The following is a 23,689-nucleotide window of genomic DNA, read 5'->3' on the forward strand; positions in this document are numbered from 1 at the left end:
ATTATTAACATCATCGGAACTTTGGACAGGCAATTTCATGATGTTAACTCAGGAAAAGTAGACACGCTGCAAAGGTAGTTCACTGGGAACATTGCATGATTGAAATTTGAGTAATGGGGCATACAGTGACTTGTGAATATGGTTAGTGTGCACTAAGGATGCTTCTAAGCCAGTTTAGTCTTAATGCCCCCCTCCTAGTTAAAAAGGGGCTTTCTGGGGGTGACATCCTTATTTTACAATAATGAAGACACAGGCACATTGCTTCCCTCCGCCCTTGCATTTCTCACAGCTGGCACCATATCTGAATGAACAGTGTTATTTCACCCTGAATAATGAGGTTTGCCTGGTGTGACATCGCGAAGGTTGTAGCCAGCAATGCAATGAGTAAAGTTATTATGATAAAGCAATCTTCGTAACCATCCACCCTCAAATATCTTTTTTATCTCGTTGGAGCACATTTGGTGTGCTGCTGGCACCAATGGAAGACAGTGACTAACTGCAGCACTTTCTTTATCAGCAATCTGAAGACCCCAGTGTTCTATATATATATATATATATATATATATATATATATATATATATATATATATATATATCTAAGTATTGCTTGACCCTTGAGTCTAAGCTATACACAATGCTGTGGCCAGTGATTCAGAACAGAAGAATAAATGTGTCATTGACAGGATGCTAATGTTGAACTTTGTTCCAGTATTGTTTTCATCCTTCATCTGATGGAAGGAACAATGTGTATTGAATCATATATGTCAATCTGCTCCCATCTTAAACATGTTTGGCTTAACTCAGGGATGCAGAAATCCAGCCAGTACTAAAAGACATAAAAGCTCAATCTGTTGACCAGCTCTTGGGTTGCTTAACAAGGCAGAAAGAAAGCCTACCATCTCTACTGCTTTGTCGAAGGTCTTGCCACTCCCTCATTCCTTCCTTATGAAGCCTAAACTGTAACAACATAGTAAAACATTCCTACTGAATAGCTGTTTTCAAGTTCCATCGTTCTACAGGTTTTGATATAGAAACAGGGCTGAACTCAGGAGGTGCAAAAGGGGTGCAAATGAAGAGCCCAATGACCAGAAATGTGTCTGCTTCAAATGGTGTCATTGTAAGGACTCTCTACCTTCCCATTCCTATGCAGTTTTTTTGTTTTTGTTTTTTTTTAAAGTTGATGGTCTACAAAGATTGGCTGAAGCAAGCCAAAAGAAATTTAAAAAATAAAATAAAAATCATTATTAAACTTGAAGTCTTATTCAAGTTGTTATTATTATTGAACTCTTACGTGAATTCTTGAACTCTTAATCACATAAATATTTGCCAAAAACTCATATGTCTGGGATTTCACCATTTCCAACTTTGAATATGAGATTTTTATTCTGTTTTTCAATTAGATAGCCAAAAAATGTGTGCAAGTTTTTTTAAAATCCCTCCATATCAGATTCTGCATATGAAAAGGGGGAAGGTTATACATTTAAATCCTGGCTTGGGTTTTTTTGTGTGTTTTTCCCAAACTTTGACTTTTTGCAACAACAGCAACAACTGTTGATAGAGTTTTGCTGGACCTGGTGTTTCCAGGAGAACTGGAATGGGCTCTCATGTGCACTCAGTGCTCTGTGCTAAAAAAGGGCTTCCCAATTCTGCCTTTTCTCTTCCAACTTCGGAGAAGAATTCACCTGTACCATATCAATGAGTGGCCAAAGCATTCTCCACCTTTGGAGAGTGTGAGCAGCCTCTGCTTGGATGCAGTGCTGTCTATGTGCTGGCGCTTTGAGAAATATTAGGGGTTTGTCTTTTGTGTGGTTTTGTACATGTGAGTCTGTGTATTGATCCCATTACAAGCATTTCGCTGTAAACGCAGGATGCCACCAATGAGCAAATGTAAGCAGTTTGCAAATTATCATTCCTGCATAAAGCATCTTTTATAGAACATGCTGAATGGGACAACAGTGGCACTAATTCTTTAAAAATGAAGAATAAAAAGGACAGCAAAGCAGCCGTTAAACCCATCCACCAAAATATTATGAGCCATTTGTGTATTGCTTTTTATAATGTGCCTTACAATGGCATGTCTCTGCAGGAGCGAATTATGAACATGGAGGGGGGTGCGTTTAGAAGCGACAATTCTACCCCAACGCCATATTTGTTTGTGGAAAGAAAACCAACACCAGCACCTCTAATACAGACTTTGACTTTTTCTTTCTATTTGACATAGGACTTGGGACACATTCCCTTGTATTGATGTAAATATATACACAGCATGTGTGTGTTCATGCCCTGGCTATGTGATTTCCCACAGTGTATTTTGTTGTCTGAATTGGGCTAATGATAAGAACCACATAAACGGTTGCCCTAAATCAAGAACGCAGAATTCATGTGTACAGGCTAAAACGGTGCAAGTGACCACGTAGCAAGATATGCTGTATTCCTTCCTGGAAACCAACAGGCTGCATGATTCAGTCTTTCTCTCCTTGCCCAAACTGTTAGTATTGTGTGCTTGGCTTGATAATTCAAGCCGTGATGTAATGGGACTCAAACAGAATTCGGATCTGAATCAGATTGTGACATTGTTCTCTAGTGACTAAATACAAGGAGGAGGGCGAACCAATTCATGTATATACGTTAGCACTGGAAAATAATTTAGAATTATTCATGTTGACCTTGGACTTAAGGATCAAAAGTGACCAGGAACTGAAGGCTGATGTTTTACAGTTTGGGGGAGGAAGGGTGGAATTCACTGACAGGTTCAGAAGGTTTCACAATTTGTAGTGGTGGCATCCTCATTTCTTCCTTCCTACACCAGTGTGGCGTAGTGGTTAAGAGCGGTAGTCTCGTAATCTGGGGAACCGGGTTCGCGTCTCCGCTCCTCCACATGCAGCTGCTGGGTGACCTGGGGCCAGTCACACTTCTTTGAAGTCTCTCAGCTCCACTCACCTCACAGAGTGTTTGTTGTGGGGGAGGAAGGGAAAGGAGATTGTTAGCCGCTTTGAGACTCCTAAAGGGGAGTGAAAGGCGGGATATCAAATCCAAACTCTTCTTCTCTTCTTCTTTTTTAAAATTTAAGAAAAACCTACAGGAGGATGCTAATGGCCAATCCACTCCAGCATCCTGTTCTCACATTAGCCAACCAGATACTCATAATAATAATAATAATAATTTATTATTTGTACCCCGCCCATCTGGCTGGGTTTCCCCAGCCACTCTGGGCGGCTTCCAACAAAGATTAAAAGTACATTAAAATGTCACACATTAAAAACTTCTCTGAACAGGGCTGCCTTCAGATGTCTTCTGAATGTCAGGTAGTTGCTTATCTCTTTGACATCTGATGGGAGGGTGTTCCACAGGGCGGGTGCCACTACCGAGAAGGCCCTCTGCCTGGTTCCCTGTAGCTTTGCTTCTCGCAATGAGGGAACCGCCAGAAGGCCCTCGGCGCTGGACCTCAGCGTCTGGGCAGAACGATGGGGGTGGAGATGCTCCTTCAGGTATACAGGACCGAGGCCGTTTCATGAGAAATCCACCAATAGAACCTGAGCATAAGAGCACTCTTCTCTCTTGGGCCTCCATTTTGTCCTGCTTACTCTCTGACAACCCAACCACCCACCCTTCATTTTCTCCTTCTGCCTTCCCATAAAAATCAAATCATGAACAAAGAACTTGCACCGAGTGGAAATACTTAATACCACACTGCAAATAACTGAAGTTGTTGTATTAAATATTTCCACTTAATGCAAGTCACTTGTTCACAGTTTGATTTTTTTAATAGAAAGGAAGAAAGTGCAAAAGGAGAGAAGGAGGGTGGGGGGAGAGAAAGAAAGAGCTAGGTGAAAGAGAGAGAAAGAGGGAAAGGGAGAAAAGGTGAATAAGGAAGATGGTCTAGTTAGTTTTACCCCACCTATAGAGCCAAAAAATGGTGCCAACTTGTCTACTGTTTGTTCTACTTTTATATACCCAGTTGCAGGGACTTACTAAAAAGGCAGGGGTAATGTTCCACTAGAACCACATTGATGGCAAAACTAACACAGCTGTCTGTATTCAGCTGAGACCACTGTGTGCTTAAAGGGCTAGAATGTCACTTTGGATAGTCATGGCTTCCCCCCCAAGAATTTCGGGAGCTGTGGTTTGTTAAGGGTGCTGAGAGTTGTTAAGAGGCCCCCTACTTCCCTCACAGAGCTACAATTCCAGAGCTCTCTGTGAAAAAAGGATTGATTGGTAAACCAGTCTGGGAATTATAGCTCTGGACAGGGAATAAATGTAAAGGTAACCCCTGCCCGTACGGGCCAGTCTTGCCAGACTCTAGGGTTGTGCGCTCATCTCACTCTATAGGCCAGGAGCCAGCGCTGTCCGCAGACACTTCCGGGTCACGTGGCCAGCGTGACAAGCTGCATCTGGTGAGCCAGCGCAGCACACGGAACGCCGTTTACCTTCCCGCTGGTAAGCGGCCCCCATTTATCTACTTGCACCTGGAGGTGCTTTCGAACTGCTAGGTTGGCAGGCGCTGGGACTGAACGACTGAGCGCACCCCGCCGCGGGGATTCGAACCGCCGACCATGCGATCGGCAAGTCCCACGGACAGGGAATAGGCCCATCTAATAACAACTCTCAGCATCTGAACGCTCAGCTCCCAGAATTATTCAGAGGAAGCCATGACTGTTTAAAGTGGAACCATAACACTTTATAAATATGATGTGAATGCAGCCTAAGTTCTGCTCAAAGTAGATCCATTGAAATTATTGGACCTCAATCAGTCACATCTATTAATTTCAGTGGGTTTTCTCTGAGCATGACTTCCTAGGATACAACCCGAAATCTTGCAGAACCGGAAATCCAAGACCACATTTGGATCCACTATCCTCTAATGCTAGCAGCCCATGGGAATATTTTTTCTTTGTCCTTTATTATTGCTCATGTGGCTTGTTACAACTTTGGCTTGCTGTGTTTTGCCAATGATTTCTTGTTTTTGCTTATAGTGACCTGTTTCACTTTTCTGCCTTGGGCACGTGTGTGGGGTTTGTATGTGTGGAAATGTGGGTTAAAACACCTGAACATGCAACTGGGCAATCGTGGCAGCTGTGACTAACCATGCACTTTGGCTCCCCAGGTGACTTGTACATCGGTGGGGTAGCAAAAGAAACCTACAAATCCTTGCCCAAGCTGGTCCATGCGAAAGAAGGGTTTCAAGGCTGCCTGGCCTCCGTGGATCTGAATGGGCGCCTCCCGGATTTGATCTCGGATGCTCTGTTTTGCAACGGGCAGATAGAACGCGGATGCGAAGGTACGGAGTGATCGTTTTGTAATCCTGTCACAGCCCCTTCAACGTAAAGTAAATATGCATATGCCTCATCATAGGTGCGTTGTAGCATCTTCTCCTCCTGCTGTGTTCTGTTTATTTGCACTGGGATGATGACAGTTTCCTATCTTCCCCGCTGTCATCCATTTCTGCTCTGCTACCGATGCTACTAAGCCAGACCTGTTTTACATTATTAATGAAGGCGGATGCCATTGTGGGAGAAACGTTCGCTGATGGCACAAAACACAAATTGAACCTGAGAACATTAACTTATCTTCTTGAATATAATCGGCAGAGTCTGTTCTTCACCACCAACAAGCTGATTTGCATGTCTCCGTTTTGTTTGTGTCGTATTTTAATTAATTGTTGTGATAATTAGCTCCCGTGCAGTACTTTACATCATCACGGTGCTTAGATGATAGTTAGTGTATAAATTAGCTAATTGAATTGAGATGCACATTGCTTTCTCTTTTTTTTAGCACAGGTTGTCTGTTTGCATGAGATGTTAAAGTGTTTAGCAGGGTCTCAGGCTAGGTTCAAGGCTTTTTTTTTTTTTAAAAAAAAGCTATGCTCCTGTACCTATGTTCTGTTGGCCTGTTTTGTTGCTGTATTCCTACTGCCTAACCTGCAGCATTCAAAGCGACAACTCAGCCCACCAGCCACATATGTTGGCCAACCAGGAGCTTGATAAATCTCATGGCTTTGCTCTCTGCTGGTGACTACAGAGACAAGGAGATTTTCCCAAACCTAGCAGGCTACAGTATGAGTTTGATGGGCTATTTGTGACTTGAAGGCTCATCAACTGCACAGGCTTTCTAAAAACATTTCAGAATAACAAAACTGGTCAAAATTTCAAAACCTTACACTCCAGTACAAGTGTAGAATGAAGGAAGTTCTATTGATTTAAAGGGGGATTGTGTAGATGAAAGGTTCATACCCAAAGAAAAACGGAACTGGGTTTGGATCAAGACTGGTGGTTTCCCCCCAGAAAGAAGCAGTTTGGAGGGCCAGGTCACTTGTGAGGGAGAGGGTCAAATTTCCAGGGAAAGTCAAGGTGCTGTGTTGGGTTAAGTTCCCTCCCTTCCACATCAGCCAAGACCAAAATGGGTTGAATGGCCATGGCAAAGGATCCTCACCATCCCAAATTGGATTTGTGGAGTTTGCATCCCCAGAACATCAGTGCTCTGCTTTAACTTTTCCACATTAAAGCTTTAATCTAACGTTTGAAGGATGTAGCAGAATACATAGGAATTGGGCAATAATGTGCAGTTTGGTTTCTGGTTTGAGGCCATCTTAGATTTCTCAACATAGAAACCATCCCCACATTTTAAAAATGTTTTTATTGCATTTACATCCCCACCTTTTTCTCCAAGGAGCTCAGAGTAGTATACACAGTTCTTTTCTCACAACTGCTTTTCACTGTCATGTATCTGGCAAGGTTCAAAAGCATGATGTTAATGGGCCAGTTGAACATATGTGTTTGGCCCTTCCAAAAGATCAGTTTCCACATTTATTTCCAACATGAGGTGAGAAAAAGAGTGACATGACTCAGTCCCTCAGTTAAACCCAATAAACTAGCCATTTTGCTCTCCCTGAAAAACAATATTATTTGGATACAGGCAAAGAGACAGAAGCAACCCAATTAATCATACCTCTGTCATATGGATTTTATTGATATAGTAGATTCAGTTTTAAATTAAGAACTGCTTTTCCATATATGAATCTGCCTGGACTCTGAGATCATCATACAAGGCCCTTCTCTGCATGATACCTCCAAAGGAGGGTGGCAGTGAGAGAGCAGGCCTTCTTTGTAGAAGCCCCCAGTTTCTAGAATGTTCTCCCCTGAGAGTCCCACTTGACACTTTGTAATAATGTTGTTTGCCAGGCAAATGCATTTTTGTTTCTGGGGCATTTGGGCAGCACCAATAATACTGCTTAATGTATTGTTAAATCTGTAGATGTATCGGAACTATTTTGTCAGGCATATGATAAGCATTTTAAAACATATTCCTGATAAAATCTACATACTTGACACCAGCAGTGTGCAGAGTACTTTGTAATGCACAGTAATTTGTGAAAACATAAAATCACAATGACATGGCCAGTTCATGACCCACCAAGCTAAAAGGATCCCCTCCCCACCTGTGTGGAAGTTCATGAGAGATTTAAGATATCACTTGATTAACTAAGCTCAAAGTGATAAACCCTGAGAAAACCCAAACCAGCCTGTTCCAGATTTTCTCTCTTACGTACACCTGTTCTTCTTTTACTCCTTTCTAATTTTAATTTGATGATTAACATTGAATAGCAAATGTGTAAATAAATGCATAAATGTACAACATCCAAACACCTAAAGGTAATTTCACTTTATTTTGCAAAGAGTCTAAATAACACTTTCTAATGTTGGTGAGAGAGGGGGCATAAGGTGTTGTACAGTTTAAGTTATTAGATCTTGGCATTAAAATAGCCAGTTAATGATGTAATGGCCAAATCCTTAAATATCACATGTTCTACTTGTCCAAGATGTTAAAGTAATGGAATACTGGTCAGTGGCTTAGATAATCAGTCCTGTTCACACAACCAAACTGGGATGTTGGAAACATGAGTTTAATATTTTTATCATGTGAACTGCCCTGAGATATTCAAATGAAGGGTAGTAGATTGATTGATTGGCCCATGGAAAGTGTGACATAGAACAAAATTAGCAATGTGTTACTACTTCTCCCCATGCCTAGCCCTGATCTCAGCCACTTTTACTCCCTCATCAGAAAGGCCCCCAAAGCAGATTGAGTTTTGGTGTGGTAAATGGAAAGTAAGAGCAGCTTGCTTTGGGATCCATGTGACAAAACACAGACTACCAATTGTGACTTGGACACTGATTAAGAGGGAGAGGGGATAGCTGAGTCAGTAGCCAAAGGAGCACCTGAATCTAAGACCTCCAGAAATGAGACCCTAAAACAAAGACTCTCAGAGACTGAAGCGCCAATGAGAGACCAGAATCTGCAACCTCAGTGACCCAACATGCCTAACCTGCTCACCACTGCAGGCAGTATGGCTGCTGAAGAAGCAACCAAGGGTCAGGCACCAGGATTTGTGCTGTGCCTCTTTAAGAATATATGTGGCATCTAGGAAGGGGCTGGGGCTGGAACTATATAAGCTGGTGGTTAATTAGTATTCAGCATTTGTTGGAGCAAAGTTTGTCTTTCCTGGGAACTGTCCAGGGTACTGAAGGAAATGCCACTGGTCACTTTTGCTTTGTATTCCAATCCTTGAGCTTTGGAATTGCTGCTCAACCTTTTCCTGTTGGCCCTCTGCTTATATTGCCCACTTTGGATCACAGCCATGCCTATTTCTGCCTAACTTCTATTGTGGGTTTACCCTTATTAGGCTTCAACAATATGGTGGTGCACTCACACCACTACTATAGCATTTGCTGACCTTCGTGTAGATCCAATTAACACACTGGTTTTCCTCCACCGAGGCATGCAATTCCACCTCTCACTTAAAACAAAAAAAACCCCATAAATACACATAAACACCTAGCAACAAACCTAGCATAAACCTAGCAACATGGACTGATTGAGCAACCATGTTAAGGTCGTGCGGTGGTGATGCACCTCCCGTCCAGCAGGGGTCAGATGATGCTAAAGGACAATAGTTTTACATCTGATCCTATAAAGCTGCTGACGACCCTGGCTTGGTTTCAGGCACTTAAATGCTGTGTCCACTTAGCTAATTGGATGACTTTCTGGCATACCTCCCAACCGCCAGAGATGGCATTACCTAAAATTGAGCACTTGGCTATATATTGGATTGAGTTGGTAAGTGCCTTCTCATGGATCATTTCATTAAAAGTCACCCAAGGAACCTGCACGCGGGAACATGGAATAGCATCTGACTGGAAAGAGAAATGAATGAAAAATGTAACCCTTCTCTTCCGACCTTGGCCCAGTGCATTGTGGGAGCAATGCAACTGCATCTGTGACTGAAGAGCAATAAGTGGTTCTTGATGTAAATTTCAGTCCTAATTCTGTCAATTCCAGCAGAAGGCCTAGTGAAGAGGAAGATCGAAGAAGATAATGTGCTAATGACTGAACTGACTGTGTATGAACATGACAAATGGCTAGTCAGGATTAAACCATGCATTCACTTTGCTAATGCATTCACATCTATCGTATAGAAAGGAGTGCTTTTAATTCTCCTTCATTACATGTCATCAGCTCAATTAACCATTATATTTGTAGTAAATGCTGGCAAATTACTGCATTCTCATTTTGGCTTGCCTGGAGATTTATGTCTATTAGTATTAATTTATTTGCATTACATGGACTTTCTTTTCAATTTTAAGAGCAGCATGCACTTTTGTCTCTGAACGGTCTGTCTGTGTTTGCTGCCATTTTGATATTTGCTTACTAACATTTAATATATTTTGCTTTTTTTTTATTTTGCTGGCAAAGTTGCATTGATGAAAGCTGATTTGCAAGGTAGATAGCCCTTGTGTATATTAAGCAAGACTGAAACCCATAATACGCATTGGGAGCCATCGGCCACATCTGCACTGGTGTGTGTAATGTTGCATCGGATTTTTCCACTCTTCCCCTTCCAAAAAAAAATAATGAAGCAGGAACCTTCCTCTTACAGGATATTCTGCACAAAGGCTTTCAGTCTTGTGTCTATCTGTATAGTGATTGCTTTAGTGCTTTGATCATGCCTTTTTCTTTCAATTCTTTTCTTTATTTTTCCCCTAGTGGTCTGGTTTATGATCTCTAGAAATAGAATAGCTTTGTTTCTCACGTGTATGTCACTTTTGAGCATGCTGGTGCGTTAATTGGCGGATCCCTCCCCCCATATATATAATTATAATGTATATATATTTAATAAAATGAGAAACCCTGCATGAGATAATTTGAAGCATGTGCAAAGATACTTGCCAACATTCCTGCTAATAAATCGATACACAATATATAGATTTTTAAATAAATAGAGAAGCCAAACCAAACGTTCCTTGATTTTTACAGGCATAGCTTTTCATCAAATCATTGCTTGGAGATGGCAGCACTTTTTCCCCTCTAAGTTATTTTTAATTTTATGATGATTATTTAGATTTAGATTCTGTTTTCCACTGTACTGTGCAGAACGCATCATGCTGGACAGAGATAACAAAAGATGCCGCAATGAAATGAAATGTTGCAAAAGCAATGTTTATGACAACTCATTTTGCTTGAGTTAACTCTCTACTTTGGTCATATTTCTGAATGAGCTCATCTCTTTGTGCCCCTCTGTGTTAACAAACCAAAGGTCATATGCCTATTCATAAAAGGTTTTATATATATATATATAAATGCATATGGCCAATCCTGCTATTGGTTCTTTTTCTTGGTTTGCTCTTTTACATGTGAGATGTTGGCAACTACCCTATGTGATCCAATGGAAAATGCAGTCGCAATGAAAGACAAAAGCCCAAGTTTTATTTTTCTGTGTGTATTCTTGTTAGGCCCCAGCACGACATGTCAAGAGGACTCATGTGCAAACCAAGGAGTCTGCTTGCAGCAGTGGGATGGGTTCAGCTGTGACTGTAGCATGACCTCTTTCAGTGGAACGCTGTGTAATGACCGTGAGTACTTCAGAGACTCTCTTTCTATCTGGCTACAAGTCTTAAAGGCTCTAAGGCATTGGGAGCAAGTGTCTGAAATGGTCCATTATTTTAACCTTATATAGTTAATTGAACTGGCAAACTCTGCAAAGATTATTTTCTAAAAAATGTTCCAAGGAAGCAGTGCGTTAGGAATTGCCCACCAGAACGTGACGTGTGGGGAGACTTCGGAAATATGATGCTGAAATTTCCGTCTAATGCACATGTTTGAATATTACACATTATGCATGGGGATATATATATATATATATATATATATATATATATATATATATATACACACATATATATATATATATATTCACTCTCTCTTATTTTATCTTGGACATTTTTTGGGGGGTGGAGAGAAATTCTCATCTTCTTAAGATATATTGTAATTTTGTAACATTATATCACGAGGCTTGTAATTACTGTGAAACAGTTGACAACCCTCATTACCTTCCTGCGTCAAGCTGCTTTAGGAGACATGAAATGCTCTGTCAAGTAGTGATAACACAGGGTTTTTACTTTGCTTAAATGTCATCTGAATAAGTGCTGGTATCACTTACCGATCGCATAACCCTGCAGAGACGAGGGATCGCTTTGGGTTTTCTGGAAACATCTGAGATGTGCCATAGGATGATTTGGCCAAAGTACCCACCACTTCTGCACCATATGGTGAAACTCAGTTTGTTAACCCCTGGTGGGACAGTATCTGAATGGACCATGGTGAGAGGATCATGCTGTTGTTTTGTGATAGAGACTTCAGGTGAAGAAAGGCTCCATGTGGGAAGCTGACGGTTGTTCCCACAATTGCAGCCATAGCGATGCCATCAGTGGCCCTGTCTGTATTGCTCAGTTCTCACAAATTTTCTCTTTCTTGTGTATACCAGTATATACAACCACATGGGGAGCTGAGGAAGTGTGAACTTGTCTGAATGTTTGAATAAGCTCATGAAAACTGATCTGCATCATCTTTACTTAAAATTGCTCTCTTGTCTTTGTAAAGTGCAGGCATCTCTAAGTGCAGTTTAAACCCCTTTTTGCCTGAAAGGGATGATATAACAGCTCTGCCTAAATTTTATTCCCACATTATTAAGAGGAAACTGAGTGAATTGGGAAGGAGGCTTCGAAAGAAAACCACATAGGCTATTATAGTTTTCTGTTTGGTTTGTTTGTCTTTCAAATTCACTTCATTATCCTCTATGCTTCTGTTTTGCATTGGTCAGAGAAAATCCAGTTTGCAAATATTATTATTATTATTTATAAGTATGAAGAGTGATTGTTTTGTTGTTTTGTTTTGTGTTTTGCTTGGCATTTGTCTGATTGTAGAGTATACTTTATTGTAAAGTGATTTCAGGTGAGTTTCAGTGGTATGACGCTGGAGCACATTTGGTGTAGTAGCTGCGATCCTTACAGATTTCTGATACAGAATTCGAAAGATACCAGCTCAGAGTTATAGTAATCCTTTTGAACTGCATATTCTACTTTTAAAATAACCTATAGAAAAAAGGATGAGGGACCTGTGGCCCTCCAAATGTTGTTGGATTCCAACTCCCATTGGCCACAGCTAATATAGCCAATAGTCTGGGGTGATGGGAGTTGAAATTCAATATTTGGAGGGCCAGAGCTTCCCTGACCCTGCTGTAGAAGCAGCTTAGTGTTGGTGTTAAGAACTATATTGACTTGAGCTATACTTCAGCAGCCACCAGGAAGGATGGTAAATACCAGTTGTCAACCTAGCTTCTTAAGGCTGCAATCTTATGCACACATACACTAGAGTAAACCCAGATGAACCATGAGGCATTTACTTCTGCATTAAAATATTTAGGGTTGTACTGTTGGTGTGGACCTCTAATCAGCTCATGAAGCAGGTTTGGGTTCTTCTTCTTCTCTGCTTTAGTAGTGCCAACACACCATTTGGCATTTCTCAGGAGTTGAAAATTACCCTGAGGTCTCACTGCTTCATGACATTAGCATTTTGTTTTGCATCCATTACCAGTTTACCAATATGATCTTTCTCCCCAAGCACACATGTTTTGAAATTTGTACACCAAAAACTATAGGAAAAACACAGTGATTTCACTGGATTGGAGTGAGTGGCTGCTAAAGCATATTTCTGGGAATTAACAGGACAAAGGATTCTGGTGGTGTTTTAAGATGGAGCTCTGGTTAAAAAAGCAAACTTATTCCATAGAGAAATCCTGTGTATTTTTCAATGGATCACAAGAAACCTTGCCTGATGGCTTATCTCTGTTTACTCCCCAACAAACTGGGCTTAAGAGAGTGCATCAAACTTGCACAAATTACTGTACTCAAGTTGGTGTTTTCACTGTGTCAAGCAATGTGACCTCAATTCATGGAGTCTTGGCATTTATGCCACCTCTAGCTTTCGTTTGATTCCTCCCTCTGAGATTTGGATTATTTCTGCCCTTAATTTCCATTGCAGAGAACATGGGCAAAAACTGTGAACATGAACAATGTTAATGTAATGGTTGAGAGATATCTGTGCTGAGATTACACACACACTTATATATCTGATTCCTGTGGTGCTGAAGATTAAAAAAAAAATGCTAAAAGACTGGGAGCAGTTTATGAAAAATGATAACCTACTTATTTCATAAAAATAATTATTGTAGTTAAGAAGTAGCCACTCAGCATCCAGATTGCTGGCATCTGTCTCAAAGTGAAAGTCTTTCACAAAGCCAGCGTTTTGCCTGGCATAGGCCTACATGAAATAATGTGTGAGGCCAACTCAACGGTGTTTTGAATTTTGCAGTTCAGATTGACTGCCAAAATTTTGTGGCATATCAATCTGCTGATTTGAACAGTGGCTGGCAATATGACTCAATATGATCAGTTGGTCACTTTAATTTAAGAGCCCAAGTGCTTTCATAGATGCATGCTTTTCTTGTGGTCACACTGCATCATGGGCTTTGTAGTTACATTGTTTCAAGGGTTAAAATATATAAGATAATGAAAATGCTTCAGTGCACAAAGGAGTAAGTGCAAACTGTTAAAAACTAAAACACTGAAATATTGTGCAAGGACTTGTGTGGAAACATAACATTGGTTCACATATGCATGTGAAGACTGGTTGAAAATATGTTTTCTTTTGGCATAAAATATTAGAGTCAGAATAAGACATAACCATGAAGTTAAACCCTAATGCCATGTTTGCACATCCCAGTGGCTTTTATAAGGATCTCTTTTGTTTTATGTGATGATGGCATTTTCAGTGTGAGTTCTCCTCTTGTGGAGAGCAAACACAACAGTGGACGAAGCTTTCGTATCTTAACAACAAGGCTTGAGAATCCTTGGTTTGTGGAGGGGGCCCTGGACACTTTTATCCACCAAATTCTGCTCACCACATATCAAAGTCCTTTGCAAAGAAAAACCACTTCAAAACACTGCTTCCTTGTGATAAAATAGTGACCGCTCCACCTTGCAAACTGCAGCTGATCCAAAACATGGGACTTACTAAGAAAGAGGATGGTGGCAATCGATGGAAAAAAACTCCATTCATTAACACCAGATAGCCTTCCTCCATAGAGCACCAACAAGGCCTTCATTGTAATGGTCAAAAATGCACCCAGAGTGATGCAGTTTATCCTGACATCCTTGGTAACCTGTCCATGAAGACGACCTGCTGACACCAAGCCTGATCAGCATGCATTCACCTGTAAACTTGCTAACCTTGATAATTGCAAAGACCAGGCATGTCCTACTTCCCATTCTTTGCAAGGGAAACAATGCAAGATTGTTTTGGCCTCGGATGGCACAGAGGTTGCCTTTTCTTTTCTCTGATGATAATAAGGCACTTGTAGATGCAGGGCTGCAATTTTTAAGAGGTGTGACATAATAGAAGGTGTTATATTGTTCAGTACAAAGACAACTGGTAGGGGGAAAATGTTCCTGAGAACGAGGATTATATAGGAAACTCGGCAAAAAGGACACTTAATGATTACTCTTACAAAGGGATGGCTGTCCTGACTTCTCTGAACTAGGGGGGAAAAAAACTTTAAGAACATCCTAAGTATTAGTAACAGCAGGTTTTTTGGTAGTTTGAGCTGTTCTCCCGCCAAAGCAGCCAGCTTTTCTGTAAGCACAGGGTTGGAAAATGATCCTGACCCAAAATTAGAGCCTCTGTATCAAATGTTCCTCTCTACTCTTCCCAACGCTAAGGTTCCTAGATGTTGTTATATCCAGAAACGTAGTGTCTTATTTGTAACATTCAAGATGTGTTCACATACTAAGTTCAATGAATGTACTGTCAGTGTACACAAATAGTTGGAACTACGCAAATCAGCAGCTACGCACTCTTTTACATGATCACCTGCAGATGTGCAGAAACAGCTAGTACTTGTGTCCAGTGTAATGTGTGAACAAGCCCAAAGTTTTGTCACCATGGCATGGGAAGTGACAACTGTTGTTAAAGCGGTCACTTCCTACGAAGGTTCAGTCTTGTGTGCAAGATTGTGGTGCAGCCTCATCGCTTTCTCCAGTCGTTAAAAAATCTAGAGCCAAACTAGAGGAGGTATGAGAGACTTGTGGACAAGATGTCTCAAAAAATGGAAGCTGCTCTCCTGCATGAAGAAGAATTCAACAACAACAACAACAACAACAACAACAACAACAACGACAATAATAATAATAATAATAATAATAATAATAATAATAATAATAATAATTACTATTTATACCCTGCCCATCTGGCTGGGTTTCCCCAGCCACTCTGGACAGCTCCCAATTGAATATTAAAAACACAAACATTAAAACCTTCCCTAAACAGGGCTGCCTTCAGATGTCTTCTAAAAGTAGTATAGTTGCTTATTTACTTGAGATCTGATGGGAGGACATTCCACAGGGTGGGCATCACTACTGAGAAGGCCCTCTGTCTGGCTTCTTGTAACCTCACTTCTCACAGTGAGGGAACCAGCAGAAGACCCTCAGAGGAGGACCTCAGTGTCCAGGCTAAATGATGGGGTGGAGATGCTCTTTCAGGTATACAGGGCCAAGTCCATTTAGGGCTTTAAAGGTCAGCACCAACACTTTGAATTGTGCTTGAAAATGCCTTCCATTTGAAAAGAAAGCACTCTAGATCTCACCAAATGGGCCACATCCAGACGAAGCTGCTTCTGCTTAGTTCCAGTGAAATTAATGGGACTGCTTCTGCCATTATGAATTTTTGCATCTAACATAGCCTGACTTCATCCCAATGTGCTTAAATTTAACTTGGTGCAAATAAGGAGTTTTGGTGGGAGTGTGTAATGTGAAGGTCTTTTCTTTGAATCCATCCTGTGGCAGATATTGCAGTGCACTGTTCTCTTGTGCATGATGAGCTTGTGGTTCATCATACATCCAGCTCCTTTCCCCGATATGTTCCTAAAGAATGACAAGAAACAGTAGTGCACCTGACAGAACATGTCCTTGGAATTCAGTTGCATAACTGCAGCCATGACTCTCACCTACTTCATATTTTCCCCTAACAAAGCCATCTGACAGAGACAGCTCCAACATATGCATGAAATCTTTGTGTGAGGAGTATCAGACTGCATCCATAGAAACTGTTGCAAGTGCAGAAGCTGATTTGCCTAGCCAATTCCCCCCCCCAATTGTGCATCTCACATTGCACACCTGCTTGCTCAAGGGCATGCATTACACAAGTGTGAGTTCTTTTATCATCTTGGGCACATAGCCTTCTGGAGCATATACTCTGCTTTCAGTTTCTCCTTCTACATTCATTTTACAGAGCCTCTTCAGTCGTTCACCCCTCACACAGTCAGAATAATGTGAGGGGGAGTGTGAGGTGTTGGCCATTTATTGAGAAACCTCCCTCCCTCCCACCATGCATTGGGGGCTGAATGCCTGAGGCAGGGGAGTCTCCTTTACTCATATCCTTGCACAATTTTGAATCCTGCATAATCAAGGTTCTAAGGCATGCGGCGAACCCATGGGGGCAGGGGTAGCACACAGGTGGATTAGACAAAATCATGAATGAAAGAGAGGACTATTGATGGCTGCTAGCCATGTGTCATGGTCCGAGCCAAAGTCCCGGCTGAGGACTTCGGGACTGGGGGCAAAATGGTGGGGTGGGGGCAGGAACGAAAGTCCAGAAGTCAGGAAGCCAGGAAGCCAGGAGTCCAAGGGTCAGAGAGCCAGAAGTCAAGAAGTTAAGGGTCCGAGGGTCAGGAAGCAAGGAGTCACAAGTCAAGGGTCCGAGGGTCAGGAAGCAAGGAGTCAAGGAGCCAAACGCAGCAAGGCAGGAAACGTGTTGCTGTGGCCCAGAGCCGAAGGGAAATGCTGACCTTATATCCTTTCCCAGCTCTTGCCACCAGGCGCTGTGAGTTACCAATCGGCCTCACCTGTGTGGCCGCGCCTTGCCTCTTCAGAACAAACTTAGGAAGGCCCCAGTCCTGCGAAGCCCAACTGGTCACAGGGCCTGGCTCCTGCACGCACTCCCAACACCACGGTGGCTGTGCCAAAAATCTACAGTTGGAGGCAGCATGGCTTCTGAATACCAGTTGCTGGAAACCATGAGAGGGGAGAGTCCTCTTGTGCTTGAATCTGCTTGTGGGCTTCACAGAAGCATCCAGTTGGCCACTGAGAGAATAGGATGCTGGACCAGATGGCCATTGGCCTGATCCAGCAGGGTCTCCTTATGCTTTTATGTGGAGGCAGAAGATCTGCAGAGAGGATCAGTAAGATGACTTGCATGTACAGTGGTGCCCCGCAAGACGAATGCCTTGCAAGACGAAAAACCCGCTAGACGAAAGGGTTTTCCGTTTTGGAGGCGCTTTGCAAAACGAATTTCCTATGGGCTTGCTTTGCAAGACGAAAATGTCTTGCGAGTTTTTCCAACTTTTTCCCCCTTTCCCCCCTTTTTCTAAGCCGCTAAGCCGCTTATCCGCTAAGCCGCTAAAAGCCGCTAAGCCGCTAATAGCGCTAATCCGCTAAGCCGTCAATGGGCTTGCTTTGCAAGACAAAAAAACTGCTAGACGAAGAGAATTGCGGAATGGATTCTTTTTTTTTTTTTTTTTTTTAATTTTAAATTTTTTATTATAAAATTTTTTCATGAAAAACTCCAGTCATATCAAATTACACATCACATATTTTAGCTTATTGGACCTCCCTCAACTTCTCTGACAATCATTCGTAATTCAAATCCTATCTTCACATTCCTTAATTTTAATATTGCCATTAAACACTATATTTCTAACCTTGTTTGCTTACTAGCAATATTCCTTGTATTTTCACAAAGCTTCTTTAAAGCACACTAGCGTTGTACAGTCCTCACAAACAGTTTTCAAATACTCCGTAAATTTCCCCCAATTTTTGGGGAAATTTGCGGAATGGATTCTTTTCGTCTTGCGAGGCACCACTGTACTATGCAATACAACATGTGCCCACCATTGATTTGTGATCAACTTCCATGGGCAGTTTCCAACTAACTCATTCCATCAGCTCAAGGATTTACATTTGTGTGATGGGATGTTCTCCCCTCATGCGCTCCACACCTTCCCAAAATCTGCTCAGGAGGGTTGGGGAACCAGAACAGAGTCCAATGTGCAAGTGGAAATCCTTGCGCTGACAGAACAAGTTAGTTGACTGCCACATAGTGAGGAAAAATCCTTCATTCAGCTTATAGATATACAGAGCAGTCTACAGGGAAACTGCACAAACTCCCTTAAAATGAATTTTCAGGGTCAAGGCTTACCCTGGGATAGGTTAAGGAAGAATAATAAAGGAAAGAGTGCCTTTGGGTATCTCAGAACGTATTTGATTCATTACTGAGCAAAGTGTAACTAGTCAACACAAATCTAGATAGGAAAGCTCTCTGATTAGAGAACCTGATCGTAAGCAGGCTTGGACCTCCACATCTCTCCAGGGAACAAACCATAGCTCAGCAGCAGCAGAATGCATGCTGTGCATTCAAAGGGGCGCAGGTTGAATCCCTGGTATGTTCACCAAAAGGGGGTTGTTGTTGTTGTTGTTGTTGTTGTGCTGCTATTTTTTCACAAAATGTGGACTAAAGTGACTTGTGAAGTGAGTGGCTAGCAGGATGTAGGAAAGACTCTCTGTCAGTCAGATTAGACGATACCAAGCTGAAGAGGCAAACAGACTGAGGTGGTATAAGACAGCTTCTTGCATTCTTCTCTTAGGCATTATTTAGCTAGCATTCATTTCCATCTCTCTCTGATTGGTGTTTCTTTCAGTAATGAATATTTTTTTTTAATCCAATGATCCTACACACAGTCCCTCCCTAAGTGTTCTTGAAGGGCATTTGTGTCTGATGTGCATCTAGTCTCAGCGGAGCTCTATGATTTGTGAAGCTCCAGATTGGCAAGAATAGCTTTGCAGTAATTGTGGTGGTTTCTCAAGAGGCAGTAATTATGTAACTGGAATCGTGGGCCAGGCTCGGAGTGAGTGCTCTATTGCACCAAACTGGTAAAAGGAAATAAAAAACAAACATTTTCTCTCATCCTCTGCAGGGAATCATAAGAATGATTAAAGTGGACTTGGGGTCTTATTATGGTTTACTTTTTTTGTTTTTAAATCATGACACGCTCAGACCTACTACACACAGAGAGAGTATGTGTGAGAAATCGAAAATAAAAATAAAAAACCTTTCCATTACATATCTGGAGAGAACAAATTCCTAAATCTTTATGAAGATTATTTTGGTGGTTCTGTCCTGATTGCATTTAGACGTTGTATGGCTTATGACATCCCAGCCTTTTCAGAGGCCCTGCAGACAGTGGTGTAGCATGGGGAGCAGAGGGACAGTGGCCCGAGACACAAATGTCTGAGAGGGGTGCAACCAGTTGCTCTCACGATGGGCTCCCTCATCAAGGCCATGTGGCTGAGCTCCTGCCATCTTCCGAAGCTGCGGGGAAGCAAGCTGTGCCTGAGCCCAACCTTTGGGGCTGGGGTGAGTTCCTCCATCCCAGTTCTGCAGTCCACTTGGGGCACAAGCACTTGCCCCGGCCTGGGTGCCAGCCACCCACCCTATGCCACTGCCTGTAGGGATCCATTTAAGCTTAGATCTGGTGTCTGTCCTACAGGGACTGACCAGATGCCCTCAGGAAGTGTGGCACAGAGGCAACAGCCCTACTTTAAAGTTGCCTTTCAGCACCTGTTTGATTGTCCATGGCAACCCTGCATCTGAGGGCCACTCTGGATGTGTGCCTTGTAGTTCACCATTGCACAGCCTTTTTAAAAAAAAAAACAATAGAATTGCTGGCATGTTCTACAAGCTGCAAGTAGGGAGACTGCTGTTGCACCCGGGGCTTCCCATAGGCATATATGGCTGGACACTGTGAGAATAGATAACTTATTTCCCCCTCCTTTGTCATCTCCCCCATCCTTTTAATTGAAAACAATTTAGTTTTTCCTAGGGAGGGTCCTCTAGGACCTTCTAAATCCTCTTGGGGGCCATTTTGGACACCTTCTCCATTTCTGTGATAACCATTTTGCAATAGGGTGCGCAGAGTTGTACACTGTGGCCACACAACACAGATCTTTTTTTTAAAAGGTGTTCTATGATGCAGGTCACTTTATTTTCAATCCCTTTCCTAATAAATCCTAGTATGGAATTTGCTAAAATACTTTTTTTCACTGTGATTGCAAACCAGGTAGAGAAAGCTTTTGCCATTTCTCTTTCTTGACTTGAATAACTTTCTTCTCCCCTTGTGGCAGAATAAACAACCTTAAATTCCAGGCCTGTGCTCCATACCTGCCCTTCATCGAAGTTAGTTCTATTGACACGCTTGAGATGAATATTCTATTTGTCTCGATCTTTTGCCATTTGTCATTTCCTTGGGAATAAAAATATCACTTCTTTGCATCGTAAATTTTACTCCCTGGATCTGTTCAGCTTTTATATTTTCTTTCTTTTCTTTTTTTCTTTTTTGGAAAAAAGAGAGAGAGAGAAGAGTAGAAAAAGAGGATGGCACATTTAATAGCCCTCTTTCTATAAATCCCTAAGGGAGAGAGGCTTTATGGCAGAAAAAATATATATTCAAAATGATAGTATCTCCATAATTGAATGTGCTACCAGGAATAATGGAGAAGCAGCAGAAGAAAAATGTTTTGGCTTTGCTCAATCAGTAGTGGTGTTGCAGATCAAATCCCGATAGTTTGCACTCCAAATTCGTAAGCAATTTTAATTTCTGTGCCAATGAATCCTGGCCATTTTGCCTACCAGTTACACGAAAGAGCTTTTAGACAGTAAGCATAATTCCATTTCTTTTTCCACCCCGCCACACCATGATTGTATCCTAAAGCCTTTCTCCTCCTGACGGCCCTGACTCACTGCTGAAACCTACTATTAGTACAGATATTTAATTTGAGCTACTTAATGTAGCTTTGCTGGGATAACCAGCCTTCTCTAAAAAAAATAATGTTTCCTTTGCAAACTCGACAAATACACAGGGCTGAGGGACAACATTTTCAGGCAAGATTAGCCTTTCTTCCTGCAAGACATGCAGTATGTCAGACAACAGAGTGGGTGACAGAGTCTATCAATGCTTGTACCAATTACTGGAGCACAAATTCGCGGCAGCACATTTGCCTAATCTGTGTATAGCACTGTTGATCCAAATTGCCGGGAACTGGTTTAAGATGCGATCTGTTGTGCACTTTCTTTCTTGCGCTCAAACCCCACTGGATTCATTTGGACTTACTTTGGAGTAGCTGTTGTTATCCTTTATCCATTTGCATCCCAGGGTGGGCAACAAAACAACCCCATAAAAATACATACCCCGTACAATAAGTATTAAAACAATAAAACATCATATGAAAATAAATTACAGTCATAACAAATTCGGCGGAGCAGCAGCAACAACATACCAACTGTTGGCCTCCAAATAATATTTACCGTAAAAAGCCTGAAGCACAAAAACAAGCAGAACAGCAGCACCGTGGGAAGTGTTCCCTGTTCAGTTCCCCATTAATTCTGCGTCCTGTGATCAGTACTCAAGGGGGTGTCCAGCAGGGAGACAGCAATGGGGGTGGAGCTGCTTCCTGCGCTTGTGTTTCAGACCACAACTGGTTATTTTCCAGGAATACTTGGGATGCCCCATACTCCATTGCATAATCCACTCTAGCATTTTCCTCTAAGATTTTGTGGCATGCAACCAAGTTAATAATAATAATAAATAATAAATTTTATTTATATCCTGCCCTCCCCAGCCGAAGCTGGGCTCAGGGCGGCTAACAACAATAAAATAGTACAACATTCTAAAATCATTTCATTATAAAATTAATTCAAATCAAATTGATGGCAACCATTGGGCTAGAGTTCTGGGAAGATTGCCAAAGGAGGGAGTCAGGCTGTGCCCTGACCAAAGGCCTGGTGGAACAGCTCTGTCTTGCAGGCCCTGCGGAAAGATGTCAAGTCCTGCAGGGCCCTAGTCTCTTGTGACAGAGCGTTCCACCAGATCGGAGCCACAGCCGAAAAAGCCCTGGCTCTAGTTGAGGCCAGCCTAACCTCCCTGTGGCCCGGGACCTTCAAGATGTTTTTGTTTGAAGACCGTAAGTTCCTCTGTGGGGCATGCCAGGAGAGGCGGTCCCGTAGGTACGAGGGTCCTAGGCCGTATAGGGCTTTAAAGGTTAAAACCAGCACCTTAAACCTGATCCTGTACACCGGGAGCCAGTGCAGCTGGTATAGCACCGGGTGAATGTGATCTCGCAGCAAGGACCCCGTAAGGAGTCTCGCCGTGGCATTCTGCACCCGCTGGAGTTTCTGGGTCAGTCTCAAGGGCAGCCCCACGTAGAGTGAGTTACAATAATCCAGTCTGGAAGTGACCGTTGCATGGATCACAGTGGCTAGGTCAGGGCGAGAGAGGTAAGGAGCCAACTGCTTAGCTTGGCGGAGATGAAAAAATGCCACCTTTGTTATAGCTGCAATCTGCGCCTCCATGGAAAGCGAGGTGTCGAAGATTACACCCAAACTCTTAATGAACGGTGCTGGCACTAATTGCACCCCACAAGAGATGGGAGTTGAGTTCCTCCTGCTTCGCATTTCTGTGTGGAACTAATGTTTTCACTAAGAAACCCTATACACAACCTTGTGACAGTGAGGATCGACAATACTGAAGGAGATGGACCAATATCGTGACCTGGTGTAAGGAAACTTCTTGTGTTCTCAAACCTGAGCAAGTGACCTATAAGCAAAGAGAGGTCTCCAGTGCTGCCTTAGAGCATAGCTGTCAACGTTTCCCTTTTTTAATGGAAATTCCCTTATTCTGAATAGGATTCCTCGCAAGAAAAGGGAAAAGTTGAAAGCTATGCCTCAGAGACATCAAAAAGCTATCATCTGCACATATCTTTCTGCATCATTTTTTTTACCCCCTCGCATAGAAAGCTGCTGCCGTGACCATATTCTGCCCCTGCTTTTGTTTTCTTGTCGGTAGAAGAAGTGTATTGATTGCTTTGAGAGAAACCATATAGAAATCCCAGGCTGGGATTTCATGCTAGCCTGCTCAGGTTAGGCACCTTGCCTTCTCATGCAGGGTTCATCTAAGCTGTTGGGTTAGGCTGACTGGGCAGGGTGTGTGTGTGTGTATCTGTGTTTCTGAGCCAGTTAAAAGATACCATGGTGAAAGTTCACTCATTTGGAACATGGGAGAAAGAGCCTAGCTTAGGATGGACTGTCCTGGGGGTGGGGGTGTGCTTCTGTGCCTTAACACTCATTTACTTTCTTTTCAGTGCAAGACTCCCTTGTTTTCGTATGCAGCCACCGCACATGTTTTAGTTCTCTG

General features: G+C 42.3%; 1 protein-coding gene and 1 long non-coding RNA gene across 31 annotated transcripts in view; one reads left to right on the plus strand and one right to left on the minus strand.

Annotated features, from left to right (window-relative positions):
• Nucleotides 1-23,689, plus strand: part of NRXN1 (neurexin 1) — a 1,023,765-nt gene that overhangs the window by 541,365 nt on the left and 458,711 nt on the right. For all 29 annotated transcript variants that reach the window (XM_079968418.1, XM_079968429.1, XM_079968424.1 and 26 more), the window contains 2 exons: nucleotides 5,105-5,278; nucleotides 10,788-10,907. In XM_079968418.1, coding sequence (XP_079824544.1) covers nucleotides 5,105-5,278; nucleotides 10,788-10,907 — 294 coding nt within the window. The remainder of the gene's footprint in view (nucleotides 1-5,104; nucleotides 5,279-10,787; nucleotides 10,908-23,689) is intronic.
• Nucleotides 1-23,689, minus strand: part of LOC307211992 — a 964,702-nt gene that overhangs the window by 212,559 nt on the left and 728,454 nt on the right. The gene's annotated exons all lie outside the window — the stretch shown is intronic.

This window comes from Podarcis cretensis, assembly GCF_951804945.1.
Source record: "Podarcis cretensis genome assembly, chromosome: 3".
Taxonomy (NCBI): domain Eukaryota; kingdom Metazoa; phylum Chordata; class Lepidosauria; order Squamata; family Lacertidae; genus Podarcis; species Podarcis cretensis.